At 36.6% G+C, this 21886-nt stretch overlaps 1 protein-coding gene across 1 annotated transcript; it reads right to left on the bottom strand.

Annotated features, from left to right (window-relative positions):
• Positions 1-1406: 1406 nt before the first annotated feature.
• On the bottom strand, positions 1407-21859 carry Crnkl1 (crooked neck pre-mRNA splicing factor 1). The gene is made up of 14 exons (XM_027955690.3): positions 21696-21859; positions 19461-19613; positions 18519-18610; positions 17473-17631; positions 16859-17025; positions 9647-9825; positions 8346-8516; positions 7232-7423; positions 6365-6424; positions 5595-5675; positions 4681-4920; positions 3417-3518; positions 2529-2777; positions 1407-1629 (listed from the first exon to the last, which is right to left on the bottom strand). Exons 1-14 carry the CDS (start codon positions 21744-21746, stop codon positions 1462-1464), a joined length of 2064 nt encoding a protein of 687 aa, XP_027811491.1. The 5' UTR covers positions 21747-21859; the 3' UTR covers positions 1407-1461.
• Positions 21860-21886: the final 27 nt, after the last annotated feature.

Raw genomic sequence — 21886 nt, 5'->3', positions numbered from 1 at the left:
AGACAAAAAGGCTTATTATTAGTTCTGTTTTCTTGTGCCCTCAAATGCCCTAATTTTCAAGACAGAAATTAATAACCAAGTCTCTTTTACTCCCTTGGATGAGTTTATACATTTAATATTAAATTTGCTTATTAATGGTCCTACAGGTGAGAAAGAGTCTTGAAAATACAGCTGTATGTTTGAGTAGTAAACAAAGCAAAACAAAAAAGTATGCTTGAAATACCAGCTAAGTTAAATGAAACAGATCAGTTTTTCTGCTTGAGAATGTAAGTAATACACCATAATATTAATAATGTTTTCATTCTTGTGCTACTTTAACCTTTCATTATTTAGTATATGGTACCTTCAGTGTTTTTACGTATGCTCTAAACCCCTAGGCTAAGTTTAACATGTTGGGTGTTATGAGTAAACATTTTTTGTACTTAGCACACAGAGATGATATTCTAGATAAAATTTATAATTCCATTGTTCATTAAATTTGGGAAACAATAGGACAGCATCATTATGAAGATTCATGATATATAGCAGTATACCAAAGGCTCCAAGAAGACTGATTTTAGAGACTCCATTAGCAGTTTAAGCTTTAATCTAGGATTTCCCAAACTTATTTGAAAAGGGGGCATCATTTTTCACAGCACATCTTAAAAACAAGTCAAAACTCAACTACAAAACTCAAACCCGTTTAAGGAACTAATAATGGTATAATTGAAACTAAATGTTATTAGTAAAAATGACTTCAGAAAAATAGTCACTGTAAGTTAATTTTGCAATGTTTTTAGTAGCTTTTGGTATAACTGGCCACTATTGAGAAGGTAAAGATGTTTTGATGTTAATTCAAGCATATCCTGATCTACAAGGAATGAACATATTTAAGAGTGGAAAAGAACAAAAGTTTTATCCACTTACTGTGCACCAGGTATTTTTCTAATATAATTTTGAAATGTGCTGTCAAAGAATTGGCCTATTTTATGAACAAGGAAACTGAAAAAAAAAAAAAGGTTAAAATACACAATCACTAAGTGGCAGTGCTGGAAACTGAATTCAAGACTGTGACTTTGAAAACAGTAAAAAGTTATAGGTTTCATGAATGCATAACATTAGAAAACTATATCTGAAAAATTACTGCAGACTGTAACCTGAAAACTTTTTTAAAAAAATAAGTCAAGTCTGCAGGTCCATCTAAAATAGATGCTAAGCATAACCTCAATTACATTTCCTAATGCATGATATAGACAAACATTAGGAAAGTTTGGAGTCAAGTGAAGAAATCCAGCATTTAAAAAATGCATTTACTTGCAATTCCTCACCCCTACCTAATCCAGGGCATTTTAAAAATGATTCAAAAAAGTAGCCATCCCAAATAATTCCTTGCTGGTGAATATAAAAACTTCCAGGAGTCTCAAGAATTCCAAACTATCAATTTATAAAAATAATAAAACACTTTTCAATACAAAAAAAACATCAGGATTCACTCTCATCCACATCCTTATCTGGATCTTGCTCAGCAGCCTCCTTTTCCTGTTGCTGTTTCTTCCATAGTTTGGCCATGGCCAAGAGCTTGAGGTTAGGTTGGTTGGCAGCATCTTCTGGAAAGATGTAATCATAGTATTCTTCCCATCCTGCATCAGACTATAGAAATAAAGCAAATTAAAAGCCAAGAAAACATTTGGCTTAAATACATTTCAGTTAAAGCAGAGGTTTTTTTTACTGGAAACCCAGAGTTCTAATTCACCTTGTCTTCATTTACAAAACAATATCAAAACCTACTACAAAAAACTCAAAAGCCAAGCCTGAAAGATAGGACATGAATAAGGAGTTGCTAGGTTGGTGTTGCTGGAGTTGTAGCTCACCAAAATGGGAAAATCTGGTGGAAGAAAATTCTGCTCCATAGTCAACCAAGAAGATAGTGTCTCTAACTACATTTTGCAGTCTTATGTTTAAGATTTACACTTTTAAAGATTTTTTACTTCACATGTATCTAACAGCAAAAGCTATATACCTGTGCCCCTTACATCCTTACCTCCAACTGACTACTGATTTCACTTGCCAAAATTTGCTCTTCTAGGCCCCCACTTCTACCTGCACTTACTTAGCTTACAAAAACATCTTTATCACAGGTTTTCTTTATGCAATCTAAGACTCTCAAAGCTTTCCTGTATGAAATAACAGCAATCTGGTTATGTCATTTTATCTATAAAAAGCCTTTAATAAATTCCCACCAAACTCCTTCCTATGCCTACAAAACCTTGTCTGGATTAGCTCTACTTGGTGAGTTTATTTCCCTCCACACTGGCTTTCTACTTTAGAAACATCACATTTTATATAGTTCCTGGACTCAACTATACCCCAAAAGCTTTTGCCAATCCCCATCCAAATCCTCTACCCTGGCTGTCCTTCCTTAGTAACCAGACTGCAAGTGACTCTTACTCTAGGCTGTGCGCTCCCATTCTCATGGCATATATACAACATAACTTTAAACTCATACATTTCTACTCATGTAACACATAGCTTCAAGGCTCAGCTCTTACCCCATCATCAGCCTGGACCTTTCTTCTCTTCTTGACTTTTTCTGGCATGAGTTTGTCTACTCTCTCCTTATCTGAGGCTGTTCCAAATTCATCTTCAAAGCTTCGCCAGGATTCTAGCAGCATAAGTCTCTCTTCCTTTTCTTCACAGTTTCGCATGGTTTTGTTAGCCTCTTCATAAATCTGTCTACATTTAGCCACACTTCCTTCTTTCCCTGAAGACAACTCAAACTGAGCAAAACTGATCCATACCTTAAAAGAAAATTATTAAGGAATCAAATTAGCAATGTCATCTAGATGACAGTCATATTATAATAATAATAAAGCTAATTTCTAGTTCATGATATCTGAATATGATATAGTCATTTCTAGTGTTTCACAGAATACATTGACTATATGAGTCAATGTAAGCATGGAAGTAATTTGTTTCTATATCTGATAATAACCATGAAAAGAGGAACTTTTTCCAATCTCGTGATATCCAAGATATTCACATGCAGTATAAACATATACATTGTATAAGTTTAACATTCACAAGTCCTCTGAGACTTGTGGGTTCTCATTAAAAGCAAAGAAATAATTTAAAATAAATTTTCTTTTTTTTCCTATGGTAATGGAGATTGAACCTCATGCATGCTGGGCAAGGCTGTACCACTGAGTTACATCCCAAGCCTTTCTAAAATTTTTACTTGGGATAGGGTATCAATAAGGTGCCCAAGCTAGCCTTCAAGTTCTGATCCTCCTGCCTCACCCTCCCAAGTACCTGAGATTACAGATGTTCATCACTATGTATAGTTAAATTAAATTCTCTAATAAAAAAAATACACAAAGTATTTTTTTAGGACTGCTGATTCAAGCAAAATCAAAGATCAACAACAAATCACAGAATACCTTGACATGTTGTGTTCGCTGAAGCAATTGTCGATAAAGATTTCTTGTTCTTTCGGTTTCTTCCTGTTCAATTTCAAAATCAATATATGATTTCCAAAGCACCTAAGAAAAACAATAGGTCAGTCTTAACATTTACAAAGCAGATGCACCCATCCAAAGCACAAATTACCTATATTTTAATTTACATCCAAGAACAGAACTTATGCTAAGGAGTTAATTGACAGCATATGAATGAAATAATAGTATCGGCATTTATAAGCTTGCTAAAACTCGGCTAGAATTCTAGACTATAGGCCAAAAGACCATGGATTCAGTTTTAGATTCTCCTTTGGAGTTTTTCCAAAATGTTCAATTTAATCAAGAACTGAGAAATTTGCTAAGTGTCTCCCAGGTACTTTTATGATTCTACCACATGCAATTAATCATGGGGGAGAAAACTGGCCCAAATTAGCCAGTATGTCTTAACCTTTACTGTAAATTCATTGTTATTTCAGTTAAACTCAACAAGTATTTATTGAATAGGTGCCTACCTGTCAAGCACAAGGATAAATAAACTGGCCTGGACATGTGGGAGCAGCAGTCTAGTGGAGGAATTGAGGCCAAGAGATGGAACCAGAGATACAAAGCACTGTCCTGATGTGGTCAGTGGGGCCTGAACCATTAATGTAGGGTCATGTTAGGTCAATACTGACAAAATGGCCAAGTGAGTTGTGACTCTAGTGTCACTCAAATCAGTCCTATAGCCTGGCGCCACCATGTGGCTAAAGCTTAACTACTGAAAGCTGGCCAAGACAGCAGCAGTTATAATTCTAGACACATTATGGTTTGGTTGGAGCCTCTTTTATTGGCCCGATCCAGGCAAAACTGTACTAGAACAGGAATGTGCAGTCCCCACCTCTATTTCTCCTGTTCTCCACATGGGCTGCTTGCTGGCTGTTTGCTTGCCTGGACTTCTCTTCCTTTCCCGGTTTGAGGAAGGGAGGAAGAGAGCTCATCATCCATGCCATTATATCCTAATTCATCCTGGGTGTCTACTGTGTTCTGGTACCTAGCTGGAGGCCTTCATTTTAAAACTACCCTCACCCCCACCCATCTTCCTATTCTACAAACAGAAAAATCCTAATCTGAGTAGAAAAGATTGTGGCTAGTCAGATCATGTTTATATTCTAAAACACTCTCTTTCTCTCTCTTTCTCTTAGATGGTTATCTAAAGGAAGTCTAGAGAAGTCTCTAGAACAAAATATATGCAACTTGAGATCCTCACCTCCGGCATGTCTAAGCGTGGTTGGCTAATGGCTAACTCATAAATGGCCCGGGCTCTTTCAATATCACCAAGGATTGTCTCTAGTTCTGCAAATTTAATCCAGGAGGTACAATTTTCAGGCCCAAATTCCAGGAACTTTTCATAAAGCTTCCGGCATCTGTCAAATTCTCGAAGCTGCAGCTCCAATTCTATGTAGCCTTTAAATAACTTGTTCTTTGGACATTTGCCTATAGAAGTTCCCTGAAAAATAAAATGACCAGATGACTGCAATACCTCAGTGGGTTGCACGATCATTTCAACATGGCAGTCCATAATATTGCTCTGTGGTATAACACTGTTCACAGTGGCTCTTAACAAAAGACCAGAAGACACTTCTGTAGCTCAACCAGCTGACAAGATGGCCTGTGCTCATTGGTACCTAATCCACTATTTTGGACTTTAAACTTTCTCAGAAAAAATGGATATTAAAACCTCTTTCAAATAAAAAGCTAATCAAAGAGTGAAACTTGACTTGCTGTCCACAGCCAAGGTAATAGTAGCTTATCTGAAGAGAAATCACAATTAAATATAGGATTTGATCCTATTAAAATTTCAGAACAATTTTTAGGAGGAAGATGCATTTAATACACCAGAAGTTTGCACAGGTCCAGACTACTGCATCTAGTCTGAGGACAGATCTAGCAATTGGAAGCTATAGATATTTCCAATATTGAAAGAGAACGTTCACTTGCCCTAGGTAATAAGAATAATTTAAGCATCATCATCTGACGATTTTTTCCTAACGTCCCAGTTTATGGTGATAGGAATTTCTGTTGTGTTTTTAGTAGAGCAGGAACTGTACAACTTGTAAGCACTAAGATTTTAAATTCTTTCTCGAGAAACTTCATGAGGCATCTGATCCTTTCTTTACTTACCAAAGCTCTTCTGGCAAATGGTAAATTTTTCTGTCTTATTTCAAATTGTGCATAATATAACCACATTTTGGCAAACGTGAACTAGGAAACAAAAGCATAAAAATATTTAACTGAAGAAATTCATTTAAAGTAAGTTGAATTAAAGAAAATTTAAATTAACAAAAGGCTACTGGCAGTTAGATTTTCCTGAAACTTCTGAGGCAGTATGTATTTTGCTTACTTACAAGTAAAGATTTCACAACAGTTACAAACATCATGATTCAGATACTTTACTGTACTTCATGACACTGCAGCCTCTCCTTGAATAGGCCTTGTTTTGTGGGCCGCTTGTATGTAGACAGAACATCCTATGTCTATTCTGAGAAGATAACTTGGCCAATACTTCAACAGCAGGAAAGACTTTGTTTCTTGTGCTAGGAAACATGGCAGAGGTAACATCTCAACCATCTCTAGAGAAGCAAGGGATGCACTCAATTATCAACAAACACAGTTCTGTGTCTCTCACATATGTTGTGTGAATTCTTGTCAATGTTTTCCTTTTTACTCAGCCTATTCAAATTACCCAGCCTCCTCTGAATTTTTACATTATCTATATTATTAATTTTTTTCTCAATACAGGTTATCCTCTGTGTAATCTCATTCTTATTTATGTTTTCCATGGTGTCTAGTACAGGGAAATAATCACTAAATGTTATTTCATCCTATCATTTCACAAGTAATACATGAGAATTTTGACCTGGTTGGAGTTGAACACTTTAGAGCAAGCATACCTTTTTGTGAGGAATTAGTTCCAAAGAGGCTTGATATACCTGTCTTGTCCTTTCAGGATCCTGTATAAAAATTTTTCACAAAATTTTAAGTCTGTTGCTAACATTAACTTCACTAGTTACTAATTTTACCACTAAAAATGTACACACTCAACAATGAATATGTTTTCTCCAGTGACTATTTTCAAACCCTGATTCCATTTATGATTAAAAATGGCCAAACTTTTAAGAATCACCAACAATACAGACATCAAACTCTGAGTGCTTCTTTGTAGAAAGACTCTGCCTGACAGCAGAAAGAAAGATGTTTTATGTTTTCAGATCAATAACAGGTTAATCTTTACCTGTTAACTCACATAAATGACCAATTTCTGTAAATGTCATTTAATTTTAACCTCAAATAAAATTGTATAATCTAGCTATGACTGTGAGCTATATTTGTGAAAAAAACCATAAATTATAGGAAACTATATAAAATTAATATATATAATTAACCTGAGGGCTGGTTCTTTATTCCCTTTCAAGTTCCAAACGTTATCTTATTTTCAGGTTTTAAAAACAAACAGTGGTTTAGCATTTGCCTAGCATGTGTAAGGCCCCGAGTTCAATTCCTAATGCTTCAAAGAAAGACAACACACACACAGACACACACACTACCTAAACTTTTCCCACAACAGGAATAGAGAATTTAAAATGTTGCAGAGAGAATATATAATTTTATGGCTGAACAGAAGCCTGTAAGAATTTAAAATTAAACTTCTCTGTTTCAAGGATTATAACTATCATCCACTACCCATAACAGACAAGCTATGAGTAGACACTCAACACAAGGAAATCATTAACAGCTGACATAAAATTCAATATTTTTACCTTTGCCTCTAATTCTTCATAGAGTGCATAGTTGATCCAAAGATATATGTAGCGCTTCCAGTGCCTCTTCTCCTGAATGGGTGGGACATTGGCAATGGCTCTCTCATAGACCTCACGCACAGTTTCAGCTTCTGCATCACTTTCCACCAACCGCAAGTAATCAAACCATGCATCATAATTGTGTGGATTAGCCTAGAAAGATAAGCTGCTTTATCAATAAAGACAAAACCAAAGCTATACTATGTGAGCTGAAAGGAGGCACAGAATAACTCTTTATAGATTAGCATCTTTTCTGTTAGATTTTACCTGTTATCTAATTTAAAAAACACCGTTTCTGAAAATGTATAAATAAAAAAATAAAAGGAAACCAAAGGAGAGGTTACTGGCTAGGTGTAGCCCCTTTCCTCCAGAGTCATCACTCCCAGGTAACTACTAAATAATGAGATATCATCCTTATTAAGGTGCACATACATATGACTATATATCACTGGATTTATAATGAAATTACAATGGATTTTTATCATACAATTATGAACCTTGCATTTTCAGAGAATAGTAATTTTTCTTGAAATTACCTTGCTGACCTACCACAGCACTTAACACCAGAATTACTCCTTTGCTTGGAGAGATTTTAATGTAAGCAAAAATAATTTTAAATACATAGCATAACAGAGAAGGAAAATGCTATTATTTTAAATTGAAATCAACACAGTACACAAAGAGATGAGAATAGAATTATATCTACGATACACTTTTTGTCCAGGCAGTTAAAGCTAAAGGGCAATAATGTGCAAAACAGGATTTTAGATACCTACAACTCTTCCATCTTCTTCCAAAAATGAGCTCAACTGGTTTCTACATTTCTTTTCAAGTTCCACATACACAATCTGCAACCAATAGATGACTTTCCACTTGTGAATGGTAGAGCAAATCCAATATGGTTTGCCTGCCTTTTCCTATCAGCCTCTATATTCTAACTTGTCTGAAATGTGCCAGCTGATCACAGATCTCATTAAAAAGAGTTACCACTGATAGTCCTAACTAGCCATTCTTTATGCCAGAGCAGCTAGTACTGATGAGCACTTCAGAATTAACCACCCACACCAGCACCCACCTTCACTTCTTCTTCATACTGGAATCTCCGTTTGCTCACGATGATGTCTTCAATACCCCTCCTATCGCCAAACTTCTTCTCAAAGATGGTATAATTTTTAAAGAGTTCTTGGGCCTCGTGTTTTGGAATTCTATCCAGGGCATACTTATAGATGACTCGTACCCTTTCAAACTAAAAGCAGATAGGATGACTACCTTCCATTACACATTCTCATTCTAGTCATGAAAAAAGAGAGTAATTGTGGTATAAACTATAAGATTTTAAGGTATCAAAATGTCCAAAATAAACCTTTTCTTCTCTCTTTGGTTGAAAGTATTTGTGTCAGAAGCTCTTCTTTGAGCTTCACATTTAATGCTGGCTAGCTAATACTTTAGTTGGAGGATTATTGCAAATCTCAAACTAACCAGGACCCAAACTGAACTTCTTTCTCCCACTCCCAAGCTGGTTCATTCCCAGTCTTCCCAATCTTAGTAGGCAACATTACAGTCACATGCTAGCTCACATCAAAATCTCCTCTTTGTTCCTTTTCTTTTCTCATTTTCCACATTCATTTCTTCAACAGGTCCTGCCATTTCTACCTCTTCAACACAGTCCTTTTCTTCTCTCCCTGTTGCTGACCTATCTCCATTTCTAACCTGGATCATTTCAAAAGTCTCCCCGTAAGTCTCACCTCATTCTACTTTTGCTAATCCCCCCTCCTCTGTAATATATTCTCTATATAAATTAGCCAGAAGTTTTCCTTAAAATATAAATCATATTCCATCACCCACTTCAAGCCCTTCTATCCTTCCCTTTTACAACAGAACCTGGACTCTCCAGCATTTGTACAAGGTCTCAGCCTAACTCTGTCAAATCTACATTATTGGAGGTACTGTCAGAAATTCTTTTGTATAACTAACTAAGAAAGAGAAGAACTTATTTTGTGGTGCAATATCTGTTTCATTCTGAATTCTGTTCTCTGTTCTATGAGCTTTTGGCTTTTTGCTGTCCAGGTTTTTTACCTTTCTTTAATGAAGCTGCCAAAGAACTCTACAGTTTATAGACATTAAGATTTAAAAGCTTAACTTTCAAACAAATAAAATAAAATTAAGACAATTATAGTGAAATCTATAATCACTCAATTCCCAATCTGCAGCTCAGTCATATATGTATGTTACTTTCTATATGAAATTATTTTTGTCTTTGCAAAACATTTTCTCCAAAGATGAGTAAGAAAAAAATGGAAATGACCTCATTGTGCACAAGATGTAACCTTTTCTAAGATGTTTCACAATGCAATCAAGTTACTGAAGTATACTTACTTCTTTCTGATTTTCCTCAAATTTGGCAAAGGCAACATAAAGGTGTTCATCCATATGTTCATCTCCAAAGAATTCAACAGCTCTCTCATACACTTTCCGTGCATGGGCAAAATAAGCATGTTTTTCTTCAAAGCGGGCATACTTGATCCAGTTCTTCACATCAGGGTGTACAAGGACAAGTACAGGGAAATTAAGGAAATACCAGGAAAGATAACATGGCTTTTTTAAAAAAATCACATAAATACCAAAACCATAACAAACCATAACAAACCCTAACACCCCAATAATTCAAACTACCCTCTAGGGTTGATAACAAACATACAAAGGTGCAATAAAACTCATCCCTGGTCTTCACAAGGGTATTTTGCCTCTATGTGCCCTCATTGTTTATTCAATATTGTAGTAGTGGGTATAAATAGAAGTTTGAAGCTAAAGAGAAATCTCAATGCTGGTTACTAATCATGTAATTGCAGACAAGTAATTTCATTTGTTTCAGCTTTTTCTTCTGTATATATGGAAAACTAATACCAACCACAATAGGTTACTGTCAGTTTTAAATGACAAAAAAATATATAAATCCCTTACCAGTTTCTGGCTAAAAGAACAGAGTCAAGAGCTGAGGGTATAACTTAGTGGTAGAGTACTTGCCTAGCATGCATGGGGTTCTGGGTTCTATCTTTAGTATTGCAATAATTAATTTAAAAAATAAGGGTTTTCAAGATGGTGGGCCAGAGAAGGCAGCATTCTGTGTTGCTCAATAATCCAGATCTCACCTATTCGGAATACTGCATCTCTGAGAGTGTTAGAGGACCCCAATACAGCTGCTCTCCGTAGAAATCACTAGCGCTGTGACCCCGCGAAGGGCTCCAGGCCTCAGCGTTGGAATAGGACGCCTGGCATTCGAGCAGGACCCAAAACCCGAAGTTCAAGACCAAAGTTCTAGCCCAACCAAGGCTCGGGAGCACCTTAGCGGAATCACCTATCAACACATCTGCAGATCACCAAGACTTCGCTCAGCTCCCACACAGGTCACTAAGCTGCTACCTACCCATAGCACAACGCCATTATCTGACTTCCCCCTACCTTACCAGACACCCTGGCGCTGAAAGCAGACTGCCTCCATCTTACTTCAACATTCTCGCCATGTTAGGTGGGGGCAGCTCCCAGATCAGATCTCCAGTGGCCAGGTAACAGCTTTCCAACCTCCCCCCTCCCAAGCAGCGGTAATCCAACATAGTAGCTGCCAAACACAGGTGTGCAGTGTGACCATGGAGCTACCCACGGGAGCCACGGTGTGAGAGGTTCCTCAGTTGGGAACTGCTAGGGGGGAGGGAGATGGGGCTAAAGTTTGGAGCCTAATGGAGAAACCAGGAACTAGGAAAACTCCAGGCAAGATAGGGAGAGAGCACCAGGTGCTCAAGTCATATGAGTGGTCCCAAAAAGAGACCCGTGAGGTGCAGTCTTCCTGAAGGGACTGGCGGGTGCCACTCCCCGCTTCCAGGTGACCTGCACCAGGACCAGACTTCCCACCCTGGTTACCTCCACAATCCTCAGGTCAAGAAATATGAGATAGCATAAAAAGATCAAATTTAAGAGGTATTGGGATAGAGGAAGGCATAGAGTTCCAAACCAAAGGAATGAGCAATCTATTCAATGAAATAATATCAGAAAACTTTCCAAACATGAAGAATGAATTAGAAATCCAAATTCAAGAGGCCTACAGGACGCTGAATGTACAAAATTAAAACAGATCCACACCAAGGCACATTATAATGAAAATGCCCAACATAGAAAATCAGGAGAGAATTTTTAAAGCCACAAGAGAAAGGAATCAGATTACATATAGGGGGAAACTAATTAGGATAACGGCAGATTTTTCAACACAGACCCTGAAAGCTAGAAGACCCTGGGACAACATATATCAAGCTCTGAAAGAAAATGAGTGCCAACCAAGAATCTTGTATCCAGCAAAATTAGGCTTTAGAATTGAATATGAAATAAAAACCTTCCATGATAAACAAAAGTTAAAAGAATTTATAGCTAGAAAACCGGCACTACAAAACATCCTTGGCAAAATATTCCATGAAGAGGAAACAAAAAACAATGAAAATCAGCAGAGGGAGGTAGTACCCTAAAGAAAGAACTAATTAAAGAAGAAAATCAAGTCAAGTTAAATAACAAAAATAAACAATTATGGCTGGGAATACAAACCATGTATCAATAATAACCCTGAATGCTAATGGCTTAAAATCACCAATCAAAAGACATAGGCTAGCAGATTGGATAAGAAAAAAAAATACCCAACAACATGCTGCCTCCAGGAGACTCATCTGATAGGAAAAGAAATACACAGACTGAAGGTGAAAGGTTGAAAAAAATCATACCACTCACATGGACTGCGGAAGCAAGCTGGGGTTTCCATCCTCATATCAAATAAAGTAGATTTCAAGCCAAAGTTAATCAAAAGGGATAAAGATGGACATTACATATTGCTCAAGGGAACCATACACCAACAAGACATAACAATCATAAATATATATGCCCCAAACAATGGTGCAGCTATATTCATCAAACAAACTCTTCTCAAGTTCAAGAGTCAAACTGACCACAACACAATAATCTTGGGTGACTTTAACACACCTCTCTCACCACTGAATAGATCTTCCAAACAAAAGTTGAATAAAGAAACTATAGAACTCGATAATATAATCAATAACTTAGAATTAACTGACATATATAGAATATTTCAACCTGCATAAAGCGGATACACTTTCTTCTCAGCAGCACATGGATCATTCTCTAAAATATACCACATAATATGCCACGAAACAACTCTTAGCAAATACAAAAAAGTAGAGATACTACCATGCATTTTATCAGATCACAATGGAATGAAATTGGAAATCAATGACAAAATAAAAAATAAAAATTACTCCATCACCTGGAGACTAAACAATATGCTACTGAATGAACAATGGGTTGCAGAAGACACCAAAGAGGAGATTAAAAAATTCTTAGAGGTTAATGAGAACACAGACACAACATATCGAAATCTCTGGGACACTATGAAAACAGTTCTAAGAGGAAAGTTCATTGCATTGAGTTTATTATTTAAAGGAAGAAAAAGTCAACAAATAAATGACCTCACATTACATATCAAAGGCCTAGAAAAAGAAGAACAAATAAACAGTAAAAGCAGTCGAAGGCAAGAAATAATTAAATTAGAGCTGAAATCAATGAAATCAAAACAAAAGAAACAAATGAAAAAATTGACAAAACTAAAAGTTGGTTCTTTGAAAAAAATAAATAAAATTGACAGACCCTTAGCTATGCTAACGAAGAGAAGGAGAAAACTCAAATTACCAGCATACATGATGAAAAAGGTAATATCACAATAGACACTACAGAAATACAGAGGATAATTAGAAATTATTTTGAAAACTTGTACTCCAATAAAATAAAAGATATTGAAGGCATTGATAAATTTCTTAAGTCATAAGATTTGTCCAGATTGATTTAGGAAGATATAAACAATTGAAACAGACCAATATCAAGTGATGAAATGGAAGACGCCATCAGATGCCTACCAACCAAGAAAAGCCCAGGTCTGATGGATACACAGCCAGTTCTACAAGCCCTTTAAAGAAGAACTAATATCAATACTCTTCAATTTTTTTTCCGGGAAATAGAAAAAGAGGCAGCACTTCCAAACTCATTCTATGAGGCCAATATCACCCTGATTCCAAAACCAGGCAAAGACACATCAAAGCAAGAAAACTTTAGACCAATATCTCTAATGAACATAGATGCAAAAATTCCCAATAAAATTCTGGCAAATCAAATACAAAAACATATCAAAAAGATCGTGGGGGCTGGGGATGTGGCTCAAGCAGTACACGCTTGCCTGATATGTGCGCGGCGCTGGGTTCGATCCTCAGCACCACATAAAAATAAAATAAAGATGTTGTGTCCACCGAAAACTAAAAAATAAATATTAAAAGATTCTCTCTCTCTCAAAAAAAAAAAAAAAAAAAAAAAATCGTGGACCATGATCAAGTAAGATTCATTCCAGGGATGCAAGGTTGTTCAACATAAGGAAATCAATAAATGTAATTCATCACATCAATAGACTTAAAGATAAAGACTCATATGATCATCTAAATAGATGCAGAAAAAGCATTTGACAAAATACAGCACCTCTTCATGTTCAAAACACTAGAAAAACTAGGGATAACAGGAACATATCTCAACACTGTAAAGGCTATCTACGCTAAGCCCCAGACCAATATCATTCTAAATGGAGACAAACTGAAGGCATTCCCTCTAAAAACTGGAACAAGACAGGGATGCCCTCGTTCACCACTTCTATTTAACATAGTTCTTGAAATACTGGCCAGAGCAAGTAGATGAAAGAAATTAAAGGGATATGTACAGGAAAGGAAGAACTTAAATTAGCACTATTTGCTGAAGATATGATTCTAGAAGACCCAAAAAGCTCCACCAGAAAATTTCTAGAACTAGTAAATAAATTCAGTAAAGTAGCAGGATATAAAATCAATACCCATAAATCAAAGGCATTTCTGTATAACAGTGACAAATCCTCAGAAAGGGAAACGAGGAAAACTACCTCATTTACAATAGCCTAAAAAAAAAACCCAACTTGGGAATCAACTTAACGCAAGAGGTGAGAGATCTATACAATGAAAACTACAGAACCCTAAAGAAAGAAATCAAAGAAGAACTTAGAAGATAGAAAGATCTATCTTGCTCTTGGATAGGCAGAATTAATATTATCAAAATGACCAACCAAAAACACTATATGGATTTAATGCAATTCCAATCAAAATCCCAATGGCATTCCTCATATAAATAGAAAAAGCAATCATCGGGAAAAATAAGAAAAATCATCGAAATTCATTGGGAAAATAAGAGACCCAGAATAGCTAAAGCAATCCTTAGCAGGAAGAGTGAAGCAGGTGGCATCACCATACCAGAACTTAAACTATACTACAGAGCAACAGTAACAAAAAAAGCATGGTATTGGCACCAAAACAGACTGGTAAACCAATGGTACAAAATAGAGGACACAGAAACTAACCCACAAAATTACAATTATATATTAGACAAAGGTGCCAAAAACATGCATTGGAGAAAAGATAGCCTCTTCTACAAATGGTGCTGGGAAAACTGGAAATCCATATACAACAAAATGAAATTAAACCCCTATCTCTCACCATGCACAAAACTCAACTCAAGATGGATCAAGGACCTAGGAATTAAACTAGAGACTCTGCGTCTAATAGAAGAAAAAATAGGCCCTGATCGCCATCATATCAGATTTGGCCCCAACTTCCCTAATAAGACTCTTATAGCATAAGAATCAAAACCAAGAATCAATAAATGGGATGGCCTCAAACTAAAAAGTTTCTTCTCAGCAAAAGAAACAATCTGTGAGGTGAATAGAGAACCTACATCTTAGAAGCAAATTTTTAACCCTTCACACATCAGATAGAGCACTAATCTTTAAGGTATATAAAGAACTCAAAAAGCTAAGCACCAAAAAAAACAAATAACCCAATCAATAAATGGGCCAAGGACATGAACAGACACTTCTCAGAAGAGGATATACAACTATTAACAACATTTGAAAAAATGTTCATCACCTCTAGCAATTAGAGAAATGCAAATCAAACTACTCTAAGATATTATCTCACTCTAGTCAGAATGGCAGCTGTTATGAAGACAAACAACAGTAAGTGTTGGCAAGGATGTGCGAAAAAAAGGCACACTCATACACTGCTGGTGGGACTACAAATTGGTGCAGCCAATATGGAAAGCAGTATGGAAATTCCTTGGAAAATTGGGAATGGGACCACCATTTGACCCAGCTATCCCACTCTCCTCAGTCTATACTCAACGGACTTAAAAACAGCATACTACAGGGTCACAGCCATATCAATGTTTATAGCAACACATTTCACAATAATTAAACTGTAGAACCAACCTAGATGCCCCTCAGTAGATGAATGGATTACAAAAATGTGGCATATATACACAATGGAATTTTACTCAGCAATAAAAGAGAATAAAATCATGGCATTTGTAGGTACATGCACTGGGGAAAATAATGCTAAGTGAAGTTAGCCAAGCCCAAAAAAACAAATGCCAAATGTTTTCTCTGATATAAGGTGACTGACCCATAATGGGATAGGGAAGGGGAGCACCTCTCCTAGACGAGAATAGACGAACTCTAGATAGGGCAGAAGGGTGGGAGGGGAAAGGAGAGGGTAGGGGGTAAGCAATGATGGTGGAATATGATAGACATCATTATCCAAAGTACATGTATGAAGACATGAATTAGTGTGAACACTTTATATACAGAGATATGAAAAATTGTGCTGCATATGTGTGATAAGATTATAATGCATTCCACTCTCATGTATTTAAAAAATAAAATCAATTAAAAATTTTAAAAAAGATGCAATGTATTATTAACAAAAATAAATAATATAGTCAATAAATGGTATCTATATTATTATAAGCTCAATAACTTTAATACTTAAACTTGTGATTAAGGGGAGGGGGGAATAACCATACCACATGAAGAAAACTGCCAAAAGAGAAAGTTTTGAATTACCATTTTATTTTCTAACAGAACCTATTTTTAATCTATCTTCCCTGAAGAGAGAATTAATTTCCAAAATAGTAATACATTCAAATATGGTAAAGACTTTAAGAATGTCAGTTATGAAGCTGATCTGCTAGGTTCAAATCCCACTTCCATCAATACTTGTGAGATCTCGGTCATGCCACTTACTCAGTCATCTGTTTCCTCAAGTGCAGAATGGGAGTAGTTCCTGCATTGTAGAGCTGTCAAGAGGGATTGATATTATTTTTAAAGTGTTTAGAATAATGTATGGCACACAGCAAGTGCTATGAAAGCTTTTATGAAACTAATGTTAAAACAAATAGAGACAGAAGACCTTAACATTGCATGATAAAGCTGATTCTTTTTATTTACAGTAGGTAATGTTCTATAAAGTCACTGCAAACACTGAATGCCAAGCCATTACTCCTAGGGAAACTGTATATACACACACATCTGACTTCTGGTGTAACATTAATGGCTCCATGTCCTGTCCATAACAGCTCTATGGGAGGAGTAGCTCCCAGGACAATAACAGTACCACTCATATCTCATTCAAAGGATATATCGTTCATAAATTGTGCGGGCCCGTTCCACCTCTTTGTATCTTAGCTCAAAGTTGATATAGGAGTGCCATGCTTGCTCCTCAGGCTGCCATTCCATCCAGCGCTCAAACACCTGGCGGGCACCAGCAATGTTCCCCAACATCTCCTCCATGTATGTGTACTTGTACCTTTAATAAGATCACCCAAAAATATCTGTCGTGAGAATGACTTAGGGAAAAAATGAGCCTGGACAATTTTTAGCTATTCTTTTATTAATGGAAAGATTTAAATTTTATCTTTCCTCATGGTTAAATCAAACATGTTTTCCACTGAAATATAAACCTGAAAAAGGATGAACCTTAGAGGGAAAAGTATTTTTTTTTAAAAGAGTGCCTACTCCAACAAGAAGTTTCTAATGCATGAAATATTATCGTAATCAAAGTTTTAGTTTTGATTACAAAACTATTAACATTAGGTTTATGACAATAGATCATTAAAAAGCACTCATAAGACCTTAAAAACAGGATGCAAATTTAATTATGTACAACGTTATAACTATATAAATAAAGGAAATACACAAAATTGGGGAACTTTTCTCGTCTACAAAAGGCTATTCTATTAGATCAGAAACTTACCAGAACTGGTTGACTCGTGGCAGAGTTGTGATGGCACGGTCCCAGATATTTCGGGCATGATTAACTTGGCGATTCTTCATTTCCATTTCTGCATATTTCAGCCAGAGTGTAATATTTCGATAGTCTACATCTAAAGCACGCTCGTATATGGATCGTGCCCTTAAGAAGCAAGATTTAAAGGGTATAAAAAAAAAAAAAAGTGCATGTAATATATGTAGTAATTATTTCAAACTGTCTGAATTTCATTGAGTGTCTACCATGAGCCAGGTTCTGGTCATAAAATGAAGAAGAAGTAGCAAATTCTCAAGTATCTTATAAAGTCTTACGGAAGGATAGGCTAGCTTGTAACTACAGTACAATATGATAAACATTATCGTCAAGATCTGCACAGGAAATAGGGAGAAAGAAATGATGATGTGTGGTGGACATCATCTAGCCTAGAATTCTGAACTTGAAGAGAGTTCCAATGTATCTGGAGCCTAAGGTTGTGGGGAAGAGTACTTCTAACAGGTAGAGAGAACAGCCAAGTGACATGACAAGGAGAAATAATGTACTGAGGGAGTGGCAAGTACACAGGCACACTAGGGAAAAGGGAGCGAGGGGAGAATGCAGAAAAGCTACATAACACCAAGGATCAGGATACAATTTTTATCTTGTTGGTCACTGTTTTTTGGCAGACCACTTTTATCTTAAAAAAAATCTCAATAACATATAAAGCTGGTGAATCTAGAGGCAGACTCTAGGTTTCCGTATCTGCAGTGTGTGCTGGTGGCAAGACATACCTGTGGAACCTCCTCTTGCCACGACCCTCAGGATTATTCACGAAGCAACCCTGAGGCCCTTCACGGGAACCCTTGGGTTCCACGGAACAAATACCAGAGGCATACTCTTTTATTTGTGCTTTAAATTTTTCTGTTCTTTTTTACCTGTCAACTTATGACATCTTTACCTACAAAATTATACTCTCAACAACAATATTTTCTATATTTTTATATCTTTAATTTATGGCATCTTTATATACACAATTATAATCTTAGCAATTTTACCTTTGAATCTCCTTTAGACTTTCTTCCCATTGTGCGTATTTTATCCAGTTACTAATCACTGTCCTGTTTTTTCTTATGTTATCTTCAAAAGTCTGGAAGAAGGCAAAGAGGGTCAATAAAGGGAAACCGACTTAAAACAGGATTACTTTTGCCTATTCTAAGCCTTCTTTTGAAACTGTTGTTCATTTTATTCTTATTTAAGAGAAGTTACATGCTGGAGTCTTTGAGAAATAAGAAACTCATTAAAGAAGTTTATAATCACATGTTTCTTTAAGAAAACTGTAGATATAAAAAGTTATTAGCAGAATTGTTGATATTGTCTCTAGTCCATGACAACTGATACTTTAATAGCTCTATTGTTGCTCCTCATAAGAAAATGTTTTCAAATATTACCTTTAAGTTCTCTCAGTAATTCTCAGAATTTCCTATGCAACTCATTGAGAATAACAAATAAGTGGACACAGCAGGATTAGTGGGTAAAAGTAACCCAACATTCTAGAGTGAGGAGGTCAAACCAGATGCCAAAGCCTTCTTGTGGTTCTTCCCCAGGTCCTAACTCTTAACCACAACAGGTGATACAGACAGAAGTACACAATGAGCCTTGCCAAGCAGACCTCTCTTCCATGTGCCAGTTGTTCTGCCTGTTAAACTTCCACCCATCTTTGGTTCAGCACTAAAAATTATGTCTCTAGTGAATTTAATTTCTTTTAAAAAGAATTCATGGCACATTTTGTGTGTGTGTGTGTATACACACACACACACATATATATACATATATATATATAATTTATTTCTATAGAACACAGTTATCTGATAACCAAAAAATATATATATTCATGTGGCTAGAAACAGAAACACTTCATTACATTTTTATACATTCAAAGCAATAAGGATCTTTCCAAACCAACCTATAAACTCTTAACATTTAGTGGGTGAACTAACCTTTCTTTTCCTTAGTTTGTAATCATTTAATTCTTCTTCATCTGTGATCTTCTGTTGAGGTGGAGGTGGAAGAAGCTCAAGTTCTCTTTCTTTAGCCTCTCGTAAAAGTTGTTCAGCAGTTATTTGTACTTCAGCTGGGGCTTTATTTTTTACCTTTTAAGAAAGAAGTCATGTCTATTTTTGGTAGATATTCTTTACACAGGGTATAAGAAACAAGCACAAAGTTTTTAGGATGTGAACTTCCTAAGTATGACTACAAGATGCCCTCTTGGTATGCCATGTTCACATTTCTCCATGAGACTGAATAGGAAAAAAATTTTGATCTGGAATTACACCTACTACAAACAAATAGGTAAAAGTCTCAAGAGAAAAAGGTGGCAAAAACAATTGCAAGTTTTCCCTTTTAGATGACTATAATAAACTGTGAGACTAGGTAAAATTCTCATCAGAGGTATTGCTTTATCAAGAGTTGTATAGTTTCTTACCTAGCATTATGACTTCCATTTACAGAATTCTTTTTTTTTTCTTTTGGTACCAGGTATTGAACTCAGGGACATCCAACCACTGAGCCACATCCCTATCCCTATTTTATATTTTATTTAGAGGCAGGATCTCACTGAGTTGTTTAGCACCTTATTTTTCCTGAGGCTGGCTTTGAACTCGCCATCCTCCTGCCTCAGCCTCCCAAGCCACTGGGATTAAACACGTGCACCACCATGCCCAGCCCTTTTACAGAATTCTTAAACTTATTTTAATGCCCTTGTTGATCATTTGGTTTGGTTTTTCACAGCATTTTAAGTCAACTTAAACTTCCTGAACATCATTAGACTCCAAGCTTCTTGAGGTCTTAGAACTGTGTTGTCCAACACAGTGGCTATGAGTAACATATAGTGAGTCTATGTTGAGTTGGCCTATAAGTGTAAAACACTAATTTTTAAGGCTTAGTATTAAAAAAAGAATGAATGACCTTACTAAACATTTTTCAAATTTATTTTTTAGTTATAGTTGGACACAATATCTTTATTTTGTTTACTTATTTTTATGTGGTGCTGAGAATTGAACCCAGGGCCTTGCACGTGCTAGGCGAGCACTCTACCGCTGAGCCACAACCCCAGCCCTTACTAAACATTTTTATACTAATTACATGATGAACACTTTGAATTCACTGGATTAAATAAAATATACTATTAAAGTCATCTGTATTTTGCATTTTTAAATGTGGGTATGAAAAATGTTTAAATTACATTTAAATGTGGCTATAAATTTTAATATAGCTGGCATTCTATTTCTACTGAACCAGTGATGACAATAAAAGTTTGCAGAATTAGCCTGGCACAGTGGGTAGGAGATCTCAAATTCGTCACCAGCCTGGGCAAGTAAGCAAGATTCTGTCTCAAAATAAAAATGGTTGATAATGTGGCTCAGTGGCAAAGCACTTGCCTAGCATGTGCAAGGCCCTACATTCAATTCCTAGTACCTCAAAAAAAATTGAGTAAGAAATATTTAATAAAAATTAATATTTAATGTCATGCATGGAGCAATGATGATGATGATGACGATGATAATTTGTATTTAATGAACACAAGTGCTTTACATGCAGTATCTCTGAAATCCATCTAGACTGATATCTGAAGGTCAAGCTTAAGAAAGCCCTAGGGTTGGAAAAACAAATAGGAGAAAGAGTATCTGTAGGGGTTTAGGACAAAGCCTGCCATATATTAAGAACTAGTATCAGCCATCCTTGAAAATACCAGATAATAAATCTACAATTAACTTATTTAATTTGGGTCACTAAGCAACTCCCTCCAATATCAATTGGGCTAACTCTCACACAGCCTTCAAGTCCTCAGCCAAGTTTACTCTGTAGACCGCCCTACACAACCCTTTTGCTTGAGTAACATTTAGCAAGACTGCCACTTCACATTTACTCGTGTTTTGAGTAGTGCCAATTGCCCGTTTAGGGTGGAATTCCAGCACCTAACACTGTGCCTGGCTCGACAAATATTTGCCGAACGACCCCACCTTGCCCTGCAAGAATTACTTCCAGAACGAGGGCTATGCCAATCAGTGCAAGTCGTGCTCTAGGGAGCAAGACCCCTAGTTTCCCCTACGGACGCTCCCAGAGAGGGCCTGTCCCCTAGACAATACCCTCTTGACCCGGGCACCACCCGGGCTGCGGGTGGGGAAAGCCTCTTTCCCGGACCCCCTCCCACAAAGCCCCTCGCTATCGCCTACCTTGGCCACTTTGGGAATGCGCTGTTTCCCGGCTGCGGTGGAGGCCGCCATGTCTGCAGCAGCTGGCTTCAGGAGATTCCCTGCCCTCACCAGACCCCAGAGATCACCCTAGAGGGCTCGCCAAGACCACTAAGCTTTCCGATAACAAACCGGGTCCCGGAACCGGAAGCGGAACTCGCTGGGCTGACCTT

Source organism: Marmota flaviventris, chromosome 2, assembly GCF_047511675.1.
Source record: "Marmota flaviventris isolate mMarFla1 chromosome 2, mMarFla1.hap1, whole genome shotgun sequence".
NCBI lineage: Eukaryota > Metazoa > Chordata > Mammalia > Rodentia > Sciuridae > Marmota > Marmota flaviventris.
This window is presented reverse-complemented; position numbering and strand designations above follow the sequence as displayed.